Consider the following 13,955-nt stretch of genomic DNA (forward strand, 5'->3'; position numbering starts at 1 on the left):
CTGTGGCTGTGGTGTAGGCTGGCAGCTGCAGCTCTGATTTGACCCCGAGAGCCTGGGAACTTCCATATGCAAGGGGTATGGCCCTAAACAGACAAAAAAGGCAAAAAACCAAAACCCCCAGGAGGTAAAGGGGAGGAGCCAGGGAGCTGTGGGGGCATCTGAAGTGGGGAGAGGAAGGAGCATGCCTGGTGCTTTGGCTTCCTGGGCACCTAGACTAGAGTTGCTGGGGGCCCCAAGGAGCTGGAGGCTCAGAGTCCTCACAGAGGTCTCGGAAGGGTGGTGAGGGCACAGTGAAGGCAAGTGGAAGCCTAGTCTGGGGACAGCTCCACACTCCTGCCTCAGCCCTGCACCCAGGCCTGGGCCTCAGAGTAGGCTGGGGAACACCTTGCAGAGAGGGAGGGGGGGCTCCCCTAGACTCCGTGATTCCTGTGCCGCAGGACATGCGTGGGCGCTACGAGGCCAGCCAGGACCTCTTGAGCACCCTGCGGAAGCAGCTTAGTGACAGCGAGGCGGAGCGCCGTGCCCTTGAGGAACAGCTGCAGCGTCTTCGGGACAAGACTGACGGGGCCACACAGGCCCAGGAGGATGCTCAGCGCGAGGCCCAGCGCCTGCGCAGTGCCATCGACCTCCTGTGCAGGTGCCAGGAGGTCAGGGGTGGGGGACCCAAAGCATAAATCAGCGTCTAGGCCTAACGCCAGCCCCAGCCTATGAGCAAGTGAATTTGCACTGACAGGGTCATGATGAGCCACATGTGTCTGTTCAAATTTAAATTAATTAAACATTTACAAAAATAAAAATACTGGGAGTTCCCGTTGTGGCTTAGCAGGTTAAGAATCCGAGTAGTATCCATGAGGATGCAGGTTGAATCCCTGGCCTCGCTCAGTGGGTTAAGGATCTGGCGTTGCTATGGCCGGCAGCTGCAGCTCCGATTCAACCTGTAGCCTGGGAACTTCCATATGCCTCAAGAGTGGCCCTAAAAAGAAAAAAGGTAAAAGTCAGCCCCTCAGTTGCATTAGCCAAATTCCAAGGGCTCAGTAGCACATTAACATATAAAACTAAAATATTTAAGACAATAAAACATTTCCATCATCTCCAAGAGTTCTTTTGGGCAGTGGTATTCTAGATTCTGTTTTTGGAGATTTTGGAGTCAAGAAATTGTCCATGAACTGCCTGATTGTTTTTGATTTTTTGCACCCTATTAATGCACTGGCATTGCTTCCCATTGTGTTTCCTGGCAGTCAGTTTACAAACATTTCCCTGTATACCTACAATGTGCCAGGCTCATTGCCAAGTGCTTCACGTGTCTATCTCAGTTAGTCTTCCCAGCAAAGTCATATAGTTCACAACTCTTACTGCCCCAAGGTTGTTCAAGGTCACATAGTGATGTGGCTGGGGGTAGAAATTAGAATTCAAGTTCTCTTTTTTTTTTTTTTTTTTGGTCTTTTTGCCTTTTCTAGGGCTGCCCCTGCAGCATATGGAGGTTCCCAGGCTAGGGGTCTAATCGGAGTTTTTGCTGCTGGCCTACGCCAGAGCCACAGCAACGCAGAATCCGAGCCGCATCTGCAACCTATACCACAGCTTACGGCAATGCTGGATCCTTAACCCACGGAGCAAGGCCAGGGATTGAACCTGCAACCTCATGGTTCCTAGTCAGTTTCGTTAACCACTTCGCCATAATGGGAACTCCAGAATTCAAGTTCATCTGATAGCAAACCCCATGCTCCCCATGCCTTGGAAGAAGGGCTTTTTATATAGCTGTGTTCCCAGCAAACACCTCATTTTGCATTCTACGATTTTTCTTAATGTCATGCTGTGTGTTTTCCCACCTACTGCCAGCCTTCATTTCTGGTATATTTCCAGGTTGTCACTTTGAAGGAAGGGGGGTGGCGGCAGCAGAGGATATGACAGTAGTCAGTCCTAAGCCTGAGCTCAAAGCCCCTGGCTTGGAAGGAGCCTCCTCCCTCTCCTGTCCTGGCTACCACGTGCTGCTGGCCTGGGCAGCAGGCCATTGTGGGGTCTGGACAGACCTAGCTCTATCGGATCTCCCAGCATTGAGGGTGCTGTAGGGGGCATTTTCTGGCCATATGGACTAGCAGAGCTGGCAGCAAAACTGCCCACATGTCTCAGGAGCCTAGTGTGCCCTCTTCATCCAGTGGGGGAGTTGGAGATAATTCCAGTGCCTCTGTCTGTCCCACTGGGGCTCCAAGTGGGCTGGTTGGGGGAGAAGGAAAGCGGGTTCCTCCTGCTGGGAAGAGTCAGCTCCAGGGAGATGGGGATGGATGGGCGGGCTGTGCTCAGGGTCAGGGGAGCTTCCTAGAGGCAGGGGTCTTGGAGGTGGGGAGGCCACGGCTCCTGGCTAGTGCCAGCGGGAGTGGCCCCAGCACCCCCTCCCCTTGTCCTACAGAGAGAAGGACAGTCTGGCCCACAGCCTGCAGGTGGCCCAACAGCAGGCAGAGGAGCTGCGGCAGGAGCGAGAGAAGCTGCAGGCGGCTCAGAAGGAACTGCAGCGCCAACGGGACCAGCTGGAGGAAGAGCAGGAGGACACGGCACAGGACAGTGCGTGGACACGCAGGGAGCTCGAGCGCAGGTGAGTAGCTTCTGGCTCCCTGCCGGGGCTACTCCAGGGGGCCTGGGGCTCCCAGCTGTGTCCCTGGAGGTTAGGACATGCCGACTGTGCTGGGCCTCCTACTGTCTCAAGGAATCTCACGCACCCCTCTGGTTAGGGTCTTCTAACCAGCCCCGTTTCAGGAAGCTGAGGCTCAGGCAAGTAGAGACATTTACCTGATATCAGAGGACTGGTAGGAGGTAAAGTGTCAATGATAAAGTTATTAATAACATTAATACTAATATTATTAAATACCAGACACCACTTAAAGCACTTAGATTCTCTTATTTAACTTTTGTGGTAATTCTATGATGTAGGATCTTTTTTTTTTAACTTTTTTTTTAGGGCTGCATCCGTGGCATATGGAGATTCCTAGGTTAGAGGTCTCATCAGAGCTACAGCTGCCAGCCTACACCACAGCCACAACGCCAGATCTGAGCCACGTCTGCAATCTACACCACAGCTCACAGCAATGCCAGATCCTTAACCCACTGAGTGAGGCCAGGGATCAAACCTGCAACCTCATGGTTCCTAGTTGGATTCATTTCTGCTGTGCCACGATGGGAACTCCTTTAGGAGCTGTTATTATCTCTATTTTATGGATGATGAAACTGAGGCACAGAGAGGTCATTTAACTTACCCAAGGCCACGCAGGTAATTACTGGAAGAGCCAGGATTTGAACCCAGTTACTGGAGCTTCAGAGTTAACCTTTTTTTTTTTTTTTTTTTTTTGCTTTTTAGGTCCGTACCCACAGCATATAGAAGTTTCCAGGCTAGCAGTTGAATCATAGTTGTAGCTGCCAGCCTACACCACAGCCATAGCAATGTGGGATCCGAGCCTCGTATGCAACCTACACCACCACAGCTCACAGCAACGCTGGATCCTAAACCCATGGAGGGAGGCCAGGGATTGAACCTACATCCTCAGGGATACTAGTCAGGTTTATTACCGCTGGGCCACGAGAACTCCCAGAGTTAACTAACCTCTTAACTGCTGCACTGTTTACTTTTTTTTTTTTGTCTTTTTGCGATTTCTTGGGCCTCTCCCTCAGCATATGGAGGTTCCTGGGCTAGGGGTTGAATCGGAGCTGTAGCCACCGGCCTACGCCAGAGCCACAGCAACGGGGGGTCTGAGCTGTGTCTGCAACCTACACCACAGCTTACGGCAATGCCAGATCCTTAACTCACTGAGCAAGGCCAGGGGTCGAACCCACAACCTCATGGTTCCTAGTCAGATTCGTTAACCACTGAGCCACGACGGGAACTCCAGCTGCACTGTTTACTTTTCTGAGGCATAAATAACAGTGACATTTAGTACATGGCGGCTGTGGATATTATCCTTGCTTTCGAAGGCCCTTGGGAGCTGTGTCAGGTACAATCACCACACATATCCTTTTAACAACTTCATGAAGTAGGTGTTACCCCATTTTGCAGATGTGAAGATTGAGGTGCAGAGTCACAGGGGGCTTGACTGTCCTTGTGGGTGAGGCTCCTGCCTCGGGCCTGGTCCCTGGCTGCTCCAGCATGTCTGGCACCCAGAGACTTGGGGCAGAAAAGTGACATGGGGCACCCCTGCCCCCCACCCGCCCTCTGTCCCACAGCCACAGACAACTAGAGCAGCTGGAAGGGAAGCGCTCAGGGCTGGCGAAGGCGCTGGTGGAGGTGAGGGAGGCGCTGAGCTGCGCCACGCTGCAGCGGGACATGCTGCAGGCCGAGAAGGCCGAGGTGGCCGAGGCGCTGACCAAGGTGGGTCCCCGCTGGCCACACCACCACAAACCCACCTCTGCCCTAGGCCCCACGCCGTCTCTCTCTGGCCACAGACTGACCCCTATTTCAGGCTGCCCTCTGACCCTGGCCACAGACCAGTCCCTTCCTTCTGGACTCAGTTTGACCTTTGACCCAGACTGCAGCCCAATCTCTGATCTCAGCCGTAAGTGGGCTGACTTTTAGGACTGGTCACATCCCTGATTTTCCAGATGCTTCTGGGACAGGGGCTGTAGCTCAGGTCATTCAGTCCCATCTCGGACACAGGTCCTGGGGTCCTTAAGAGTTGGGGGCATGGTCCTTGGGCTGGACCCTGAGCAGGGCCACTGTAGACCCCACTCTGGAGCAGCCTCTGACCTCTGACCCTCGCGTGAGCGGCCTCACTGGTTCTTGCACAGCTCTGGTTGCACAGGCAGCAGACCGTCCGTGGAGATTTGGTTTCTGCCTCAGGCTGTAGCTCCCTCCTTGTGTTCCCTACCCTGTCTCTGAGGGCCCCGTCTCTGCTCGCCCCACCTCCTCTCGTCTCTCCGTGTCTCTCTCCAACCGTCTCTGGCTGCCCTGGTCCCGACCCTGCAGGTTGAGGCTGGCCGCGTGGAGCTGGAGCTCTCTGTGACCAAGATGAGGGCAGAGGAGGCCTCTCTGCGGGACTCCTTGTCCAAGCTAAGCGCCCTAAATGAGAGTCTCGCCCAGGACAAGCTGAGTCTGAACCACCTGGTTGCTCAGGTATGCCCGTGGGGCCTCTGCCTCATCCCCTGCCCTCCCTACTCCTCAGAGACCCCACGGAAGCGCCCCAGGCTTGGCCTGGGCCACACCCCGACATCTCTCTGTGCACCTCTGTCCCTCTGTCTTGGTCCCTGTCTCTCTCTCTTTTTTTTTTTTAATGGCCACACCTGTGGCACATGGACATTCCCAGGCTAGGAGTTGAATCGGAGCTGCAGCTGCCAGCCTACACCACAGCCACAGCGATGCCAGGTCTGAGGCCTACACCACAGCTCACAGCAACGCTGGATCCTTAACCCACCGAGCAAGGCCACGGATTGAACCCATATCCTCATGGATACTAGTCGGGTTCGTTACCACTGCCACCACGAGAACTCTCCTGCCTCTCTTTCTGTCTCTGTTGTTCTGTCACTGACTCTCTTCTCTGTCATGGTCCGAGAGAAAAGCAGCTCTGTGGGCCCTTCCTACTCTTCCTCTCCAGCATCCACATGCCCAAGGGCACCACCCTCAGCCCAGGCGAGCCTCCGCTGGGCTGGCTCTGATAGGTGGGTGGAGGAGGCCTCCTTGGCCCCAGCTGGGACCCCTTCCAGGATGAGGGCCTGGGCAGATCTGCTCACTCTCCTCCGCCTGGCCCCCACAGCTAGAAGAGGAAAAGGCAGCCCTGCTGGGCCGGCAGCGGCAGGCGGAGCAGGAGGCCATCTTGGCAAGGGAGGAGCAGGAGCGGCTGGAGCAGCTGCGGCTGGAGCAGGAGGTGGAAAGGCAGGGCCTGGAGGGCTCCCTGCGGGTGGCAGAGCAGGCCCGGGAGTCCCTGGAGCACCAGCTCCTCACACTGCACCAGGAGCGCTGCCGGCTGCAAGAGCAGCTGGCTCAGGTGGGTGTGGGGGGATGGGGAGCAGGTGGCGGCGGGGTTCTAGGCTCTGGGCCTTTTGCATTCGATCTCGGGGAAGGTCACAGCCTCAAAAGCCTGATTCTGGGCTGAAACCCAGCCCTACCTCTGTTTGCTGGGGCCCTTCGTGAAAGCACCTGAGCTCCCGTGCCTCGTGGCCCCACCTGTAATATGGAGCTGACTTTTTTTTCTTTTTAGGGCTGCAGGTGTGGCATATGGAAATTCCTAGTTAGGGGTGGAATCAGAGCTACAGCTGCTGTCTGATGCCACAGCAATGGGGAATCCGAGCCAAGGTCTGTGACCTATACCACAGCTCACAACAACGCTGGATCCTTGACCCACTGAGCGAGGCCAAGGATTGAACCTGCATCCTTATGGATCCTAGTCAGATTCATTACCACTGAACCACAGTGGGAACTCCCGGGCTGATAGTTTAAAGAGTATGAGCACTTAGCTGAGGTGAATCGCCTTTCAGTAAAGATAAACGATATGATAAATGGTGGAGAATTTTAGAATTGGAATCTTAGAGTTGTTGGGAAGTCATGGCTGGAAGCGACCTGAGGGGTACAGAGATCCAGGGGCCTTTGGTGTCTGTCTCGGAGGCCTGACTTCCTAGGAAGGTCCTCGAGGAATCAACCTGGCTGCACAGGGAGCCGGGCTCCAGGTCCCCACTCTGAGACCTGCAGAGCAGCCTTTCTTTGGTCTGTTTTGTATATTTAGCTTCTCTGGACATTTTGGGGTGCAGAAAGGGTTTGGTTACTACTCAGATAAGTGAGGACCTTCACGTTTGCACGCGTGTGCACTGCAGGTCCAGAGAAAGCTGTGGTTTGTCCACATACACACAGCACATCAGGGTAGAGCCTGGGTGTGAACCCGATCTCCTGCCTGTCAGGCCCAGGCCCAGGCTCGGGGTGCTGCGTGATGACGGGCTCACAGGGCCTGGGTGGGGGCCAGTTCTCCCGGCAGCTGAGCGGGCGGGAGCAGGAGCTGGAGCAGGCTCGGCGGGAGATGCAGCGGCAGGTGGAGGCACTGGAGCAGGCCGCCCGGGAGAAGGAGGCGCTGGCCAAGGAGCGGGCGGGCCTGGCGGTGCAGCTGGCAGCGGCTGAGCGTGAAGGCCGGACCCTGTCGGAGGAGGTCACACGCCTGCGGTAAGGCTCCAGCCAGCCCACCCTGGGCGGTTTTCTGGGGCCACCCCATGACCAGCCACACCCCAGCATTGCCCACCCCCAGGGCAGTGACTTAGGAGCCAACTGGCCAACTCATCCCGGTCTGTTGGTCAGGGCTTAGTCTCCCCCCCCACCTCCTCCGCTGGGAGCGCAGGCCAGGCTGGGCAGGTAGGCTGGCCACGCCCTTGGATCCGCAGTTTCCTGGGGCCCAGGAGGCTGAGTCCCAGGGCCTCAGGGATCCCATGCGCTGCAGCTTGGAGAAGGAAGCCCTGGAGAGCAACGTGTTTGAGGTGCAGCGGCAGCTGACACAGCTCGAGGCCCGAAAGGAGCAGCTGGAAGCGGACGGGCAGACCCTGCTGCTGGCCAAGGAGACCCTGGCTGGTATGAGGGCCAGGGGTGTGGGGTGTGGGGATCCCCAGGCTTCAGCTCCAACTGGAACCTGGCGAGTTCTGGGGTTGCACTGAAGTTGAGATTGCTGGCTTTGGAGCGTGGCTGAGCCGGGTCCCATCCAGCCGCTTTCCCCGGCCAGCCCTTTCCCTCTCTGGACCTCAGGTTCCTCAGCTGGCGTTAGAGGTGAGGATGCCCGCCTCCTGAGGCTCTGCCGGAAGGAGGTGTGAAAAGCATGGGCTTGCCACAGTGCCTGCCTTAGCCGGCAGTGGCTGCTGTTTGTCGTCAGGGTCCTTCGAGAGTCCTGAGTCTCTGTGGAGCCATTGTTGGCTGCTTTTTCAAGGACTCTCATTTCCACCCAGTCTCTCAACTCAGTGCTTTTTCTCGCTCAACACATTTTTTTGCTCTACAAATGTCTACCAAGCACCACCTTGGGGCCTTGAAAGTTTATTTTCCTGTCCATGTCCATCTGAGCCAGATGAACCAGGAAGGGACATGCTGACAGTCTCTGGTGGACTTCCAACCCAAAGGATGGTTTGTGGAGCATCCGGGGTGGTTGTTCCCCCGGTCACGTCACTGCCATTAGTGCGGCAGTTAGTCATAAAGATGATGCCTTATGGAAAGCTGTGCAGCCTTGGGAAGCTACCTGTCTCCTCTGAGCCTCCATTTCCTCATCTGTAAATTGGGGATAAGTCACTTGGGTGTGTTGTGAAGCTGTGATGCTCTCAGCCAGGTGCCTGCCCATAGCAACAGCAGTCAGTGATGGGGGTTGTTACATATATTTGCTGTCCTCCCCATTTAGGGGGTCCTCCTTGTCAATCATTTCATCCCTTTGATGCCATTTGAGGGAGGGAGGGAGGGGGGCAGGGCCACTGGGCCCATGCAGCTGATGGGAAGAAAGGCCCAGAGAGGTCAAGATGTTTCTCCAAGGGAACTCAGCCTGCTTACCAGATGCTCTCTCTCCTCTCTGGGATTTTGCCAGAGGGAAAGGCTACTGAGAGGTTTTGATCCAAGTCTGTCCTTCCTTCCCAACCCTCTTGTGCAGGGGAGCTGGCAGGCCTGCGGCAGCAGATGACATCTACAGAGGAGAAGGTGGCTCTGGACAAGGAGCTGATGGCCCAGAAGCTGGTGCAGGCTGAGCGGGAGGCCCAGGCCTCTCTGCGGGAGCAGCGGACAGCCCACGAGGAGGACTTACAGCGACTCCAGCGAGAGAAGGTTCGCGCAGCTGGGTTGGGGCAGGCAGGGGGCTGTGAACCACTGTGACCTCAGGCGGGTCATCCTTCTCGTTCTGCCTCAGTCTCCATATCTGTACAATGGAACTTCATCTCTGTTTCAGAGGCCCTGGGGGCAGCTGAGAGGATCCATCAGGGACCCAACCTTATCAAACATGCAGATTCCCAGACCCCAGTCTGGTCCAGCCCTGGTGATCCTGATGCAGAGGATCCACAGCTATATTTGGAAAATGCTGATCTACTATATAGAGTAGGAAAGCACTTTAATTTGCTAAGAAGTGCTATTTGCATATGAAAGATCATTCTGGGGACCAGAGCACATAGGTGAGGGGCCAGGTCACTAAAAGACCAAATGGACATATCTAAGAGCACTAGCTCTCAAGTAACATTACCTAGGTTTGGACCTGACCTTGACTACATGCTGGTCATGTTGCCTGAGGTCCCTGTGCCTTCATTTCCCCATCTTAGCAATGGGGATAATGATAGTATTACGAGGATGAGGTGAGATAACCCATACAAAGGGCTTGGCATAGAGACTCGCACTTGGTAAATGTTCTGTAAATGCTGGTTATTGTTGTTGTTATTATTGTCCTGAGATACTCTCCAGAGCAGACCTTTGGGCAGGGGACCTGGAGTCACCCATCTTGAACAGGGCTGCCTCTGACGGAGGTTGGGGCTGTGGCACATGACACCAGGGGGCACCATTCACCCCGTGGTCTTCTTGGATTTGGATGGATAGAATCACACTTCTCCAGCAGGTGGCGGCAAAGCATTTGCAGTGGGGACTATTTCCACACAGTTGGTAGCGCCTAGTGCTGGGGCCAGGCGTCTCCCTCAGACCCCAAGTGGGCTTTGTCTGGGGTTCTACCCTCCCAGTCCCCAGTGAGCCAAACTCCTGTGCCCTCCCTCACTCCCCCTCCATCACCTGACTCTGCGGAAGTTCCTGGGCCAGGGATCGAACCTGAGCCATTGCAGTGACAACAGGGAATCCTTAACTGAGAGGCCACTGCCTCCAGGGGACTCCTGATTCAGTCTCTTAATGTCACAAATCTGTCCTCTTCTCTCCAGCTACTCTGCCACCCCTAGACCCTGGCCCCCTTACTGGCTCACAGCCAACCCAACTCCCCTCTACCCCAACCACCAATCCTGGTCCCTCTTCCACGCGTGCTGAACAACCTGCTATTCTAAAATTCAGGGAGTTCCCGTTGTGGCTCGGTGGAAACGAATCTGACTAGCATCCATGAGGACACAGGTTTGATCCCTGGCCTCCCTCAGTGGGTTAGGGATCTGGTGTTGCCATCAGCTGTGGTGTAGGTCGCAGATGTGGCTCAGATCTGGCGTGGCTGTGGCTGTGGCATAGGGCCGGCAGCTGCAGCTCCAATTCGACCCCTAGTCTGGGAACCTCTATATGCCGTGGGTGCCGGCCCTAAAAATAAATAATAAGAAATAAAATTTAGATTGCTCCTTGTCGTACTGGCTTGAGACTCTCTATTGTACCAACTCTCCTTAGCATCAGGCCACCCCTCCCTGCAGCCCACAGGATCTCACCCGGCTGCTGCCTGTGGCTCTGGCCCCCTTCTTCGCCATGTCCCCCTTGTAGTCTGAGCCCTAGGGACCTTAAATAGTGCAGTTGCCCTGTACACCGTGTCTCTTCTCCAGGCCGTCTCCAGGGCTGTTCTGTGGTCTGCGTTCTTTTTCTTTCCTCTTGACTTGACTGATTGCTGCTCATTTCCTCCAGGAGACATTCTCTGCCATCCCCCACCCTCACCAGGCCAAGCCGCCGCTGCCCTTGGGGCTGGCACAGCCCTGGTGCGTCCCTCTTACAGCCTTGTTATCACCACACCCCACCTGTTGTTACCTGCTGCTCGCTGGCCCTGTGGCCCTTGCTGCCCCAAGGTTGGTGAGGGGCTGCCTGGGCCCAGCCTCATGGGTCACACATGCCCGGGTCTGGCCCCCAGGAGGCGGCATGGCGGGAGCTGGAGGCCGAGCGGGCCCAGCTGCAGGGGCAGCTGCAGCGGGAGCGGGAGGAGCTGCTGGCCCGGCTCGAGGCCGAGAAGGAAGAGCTGAGCGAGGAGATCGCCGCCTTGCAGCAGGAGCGTGACGAGGGCCTCCTCCTGGCCGAGAGCGAGAAACAGCAGGTTCGCGAGCCCTGGTGGGGCCTCCATGGCTGCCCGAGGGGCCCCTGTTCTGGGGCTGGTCCCTGCTCAGCCACCCAGCCTGCAGGAGGAGGGATGTGATGGGGTCTTTGGGAAGCGTTGCTGAGACGCTCGTTGAGTGAGTGGGGCTGGCACACAGTGGGAGCTTACTGAGCGACAGCCTCAGTCGTGGCCCCATGGGCATTGTTCCAGAAAAGCCGACCCGCATTCTCCCATCCGTCCTCTCAGGCTAGGCCGGGCATGGCGTCCCCACGACCGCCTCTGAGCAGGGAACTCCACACGCATCAGCCGACCCCTCTCAAAAAGAGCTACCTCCTGACTTTCCTGTAATGTCATGGGGATGAGGCAGACCGCCCATCTCCCCTCCTCACCTGCTGGGTCCCCCGGGATGAGTTACTTTTCCTCTTTGAGCCTTAACAGGCTCATCTGTAGAATGGGACTAAGGAAAGGCCCCACCTCAGGATTCTTGCAGCAAGTTAGTTAGATCTCTAAGTTGCATCCGTGGCCAGGTCATTGTTACTGCTCTCGTACCCTTTCCTGAGGCTGCAGAGCTGGTGAGCCTCCACCTGTGCCCTGGCTCCACCTGTGGGGCCCCAGTCCGTCCCCCCTGCAGAGGGCACATCTCCCGGGGTAGCATGGGGGAAAGAGCCAAGCATGCTCCCCAAGACCACCCATCACCCCAAGCCCTTCGCCCCCTGCCTCTGCCCAGGCCCTGTCCCTGAAGGAGTCCGAGAAGACAGCGCTGTCGGAGAAGTTGGTAGGGACCAGGCACAGCCTGGCCGCCATCTCCCTGGAGATGGAGCGACAGAAGCGCGATGCTCAGAGCCGGCAGGAGCAGGACCGGGTAGGGCAGGCAGTGGGGTTGGGAGTGGGGGCACTCCATGTGAGTGTTGGGGGAACACAGGCCTGCCTGAGGGGGAGCCTGCCTCTGCCCTGGGGCAACCTCCTCTGCCCTGGGCAGCCTCCAGGCTGTGGGTGGAGCGTCGCTCTTCCCCGGGAGTCCCCATCAGAGGGAGGTGGCCCAGCTCCACCCTGGTGAGTCCTGCAGTCTGAAGGAGAGACCAGCTATGTGCACAGCACGCACCAGGCATCATAGGGGCCCGTAGACGGCTTGGCAGGCCAGCGTGAGGGGCTGTGTTTGGAGCTGAAAGTGGGCAGTTCAGCCAGCCTGGCTGGGGTCGGTGCTGGACGGGAGGTGAGGGGGACGCAGCAGCGCCAAGTCTGAGGAGCCGTCTGTCCTAGAGCACCTTGAATGCCCTGACATCTGAGCTGCGGGACCTGCGGGCCCAGCAGGAGGAGGCCGCTGCGGCCCATGCCCAGGAGGTGAAGAGGCTGCAGGAGCAGGCCCGAGACCTGGGCAGGCAGCGGGAGTCCTGCCTGCGTGAGGTGAGCGGCCTTCCCACCTGCCCACCTTCTCACCCAGCAGTGCACTGAGGGCTGGGGGCCCAGGAGTGTGCACTCAAGGACGAGGCAATGAAGGAAAGAAAGGAAGCAGCAGAGTTCCAGTTGTGGCTCAGTGGGTTAAGGACTTGACGTCTCTGTGAGGATGCAGGTTCAATCCCTGGCCTCACTTAGTGGGTTAAGAGTCTGATGTTGCCGTGAGCTGCAGTGTAGGTCATAGATACAGCTCGGATCTGGTGTGGCTGTGGCGTAGGCTGGCAGCTGTAGCTCTAATTCAACCCCAGCCCAGGAACTTCCATGTGCAAAAGGTGTGGCCCTAGAAAAGAAAAAAGAAAAAAAAAAAAAGGAAACAGCAAGCATTATTTTTTTGTTTTAAAAGATTAAAAAAATTTTTTTACTTTTTTATTTTTTTGCTTGTTAGGTGCAGCACATGGAGGTTCCCTGGCTAGGGGTCGAATTGGAGCTACAGCTGCCAGCCTACACCACAGCTCACAGCAATGCTGGATTCTAAACCCACTGAGTGAGGCCAGGGATCGAACCCACAACCTCATGGCTCCTAGTCGGATTTGTTTCTGCTACACAACACAGGAACTACAGCAAGCATTTATTTTATTTTATTTGCTTTTTAGGGCCACACTCACAGCATACGGAGGTACCTAGTCTAGGGGTCAAATTGGAGCCGTAGCTGTCAGCCTACGCCGCAGCCACAGCAAGTCAGGATCTACGCTGCATCTGCCACCTACACCATAGCTCATGGCAATGCTGGATCCTTAACCCACTGACTGAGGCCAAGGATCGAACTGCAACCTCATGGTCCCTAGTTGGATTCATTTATGCTGTACCACGATGGGAACTCCCCAGCAAACATAAATTAAGTGCCTGCTGTGCACACATGGGCTTTTGGCTCTTTGGGAGAGGCTGGTGGGGTCCCTGTTCTCTTGAGGTTGATCCACTGGATGATCCGGATTGATGACTATTTCAGGGCAAAACGCTGCTGACACCGTAACTCACATCTGTGGTCTGAGTCTCTGCAGAGGGATGGGGCAGGCACCCTACGGCTGGGGAGACAGGGGTGGGCTGGTTTTTGCCCAGCTTGAGTGGGGCCTTCCCCCCCGTATGTGGACGCTTGCTGTCCTCACAGGCAGAAGAGCTCCGGACCCAACTGCGCCTGCTGGAGGATGCCCGCGACGGGCTGCGGCGGGAGCTGCTGGAGGCCCAGCGCAAGGTGCGGGAGAGCCAGGACGGGCGCGAGGCCCAGCGCCAGGAGGCAGGCGAGCTGCGGCGCAGCCTGAGTGAGGGGGCCAGGGAGCTCGAGGCCCTGCGGCGGTCCAACGAGGAGCTGCGGGCGGCTGTGAAGAAGGCGGAGAGTGAGCGGATCAGGTGGGGTGATAGCCCCAGCTTCATCCACACTCAATCTCATCCCCGAACCTAACCCCACCCCCAAGGCTCTGGGGAAATTGGGCAGATAAGGTGTCTGTGCCCTCAAACGTCTGAACTTGGGTCATTTTAGGTGACTTTCCCACCTGAAGGAAGAGGCGTGGTGGCAGCAGGCAAGGTTGGGTCCAGACTCTATGACGCCCCCTGCTGGCATCCCGCTGGAGACTAGTGTGCGTTGCTGGTCCACCTCTCCCAGCCTAG

At 56.7% G+C, this 13,955-nt stretch overlaps 1 protein-coding gene across 5 annotated transcripts in view; it reads left to right on the plus strand.

The window, feature by feature from the left end:
* The window catches only part of CROCC (ciliary rootlet coiled-coil, rootletin), a 54,605-nt gene that overhangs the window by 22,703 nt on the left and 17,947 nt on the right, over positions 1-13,955 (plus strand). For all 5 annotated transcript variants that reach the window (XM_047792078.1, XM_047792080.1, XM_047792076.1 and 2 more), the window contains 12 exons: positions 438-637; positions 2,405-2,587; positions 4,207-4,351; positions 4,946-5,092; positions 5,730-5,960; positions 6,930-7,123; positions 7,395-7,522; positions 8,574-8,743; positions 10,719-10,898; positions 11,626-11,760; positions 12,159-12,302; positions 13,459-13,697. In XM_047792078.1, coding sequence (XP_047648034.1) covers positions 438-637; positions 2,405-2,587; positions 4,207-4,351; positions 4,946-5,092; positions 5,730-5,960; positions 6,930-7,123; positions 7,395-7,522; positions 8,574-8,743; positions 10,719-10,898; positions 11,626-11,760; positions 12,159-12,302; positions 13,459-13,697 — 2,096 coding nt within the window. The remainder of the gene's footprint in view (positions 1-437; positions 638-2,404; positions 2,588-4,206; positions 4,352-4,945; positions 5,093-5,729; positions 5,961-6,929; positions 7,124-7,394; positions 7,523-8,573; positions 8,744-10,718; positions 10,899-11,625; positions 11,761-12,158; positions 12,303-13,458; positions 13,698-13,955) is intronic.

The sequence above is a fragment of the Phacochoerus africanus genome, chromosome 8, assembly GCF_016906955.1.
Source record: "Phacochoerus africanus isolate WHEZ1 chromosome 8, ROS_Pafr_v1, whole genome shotgun sequence".
Taxonomy (NCBI): Eukaryota; Metazoa; Chordata; class Mammalia; order Artiodactyla; family Suidae; genus Phacochoerus; species Phacochoerus africanus.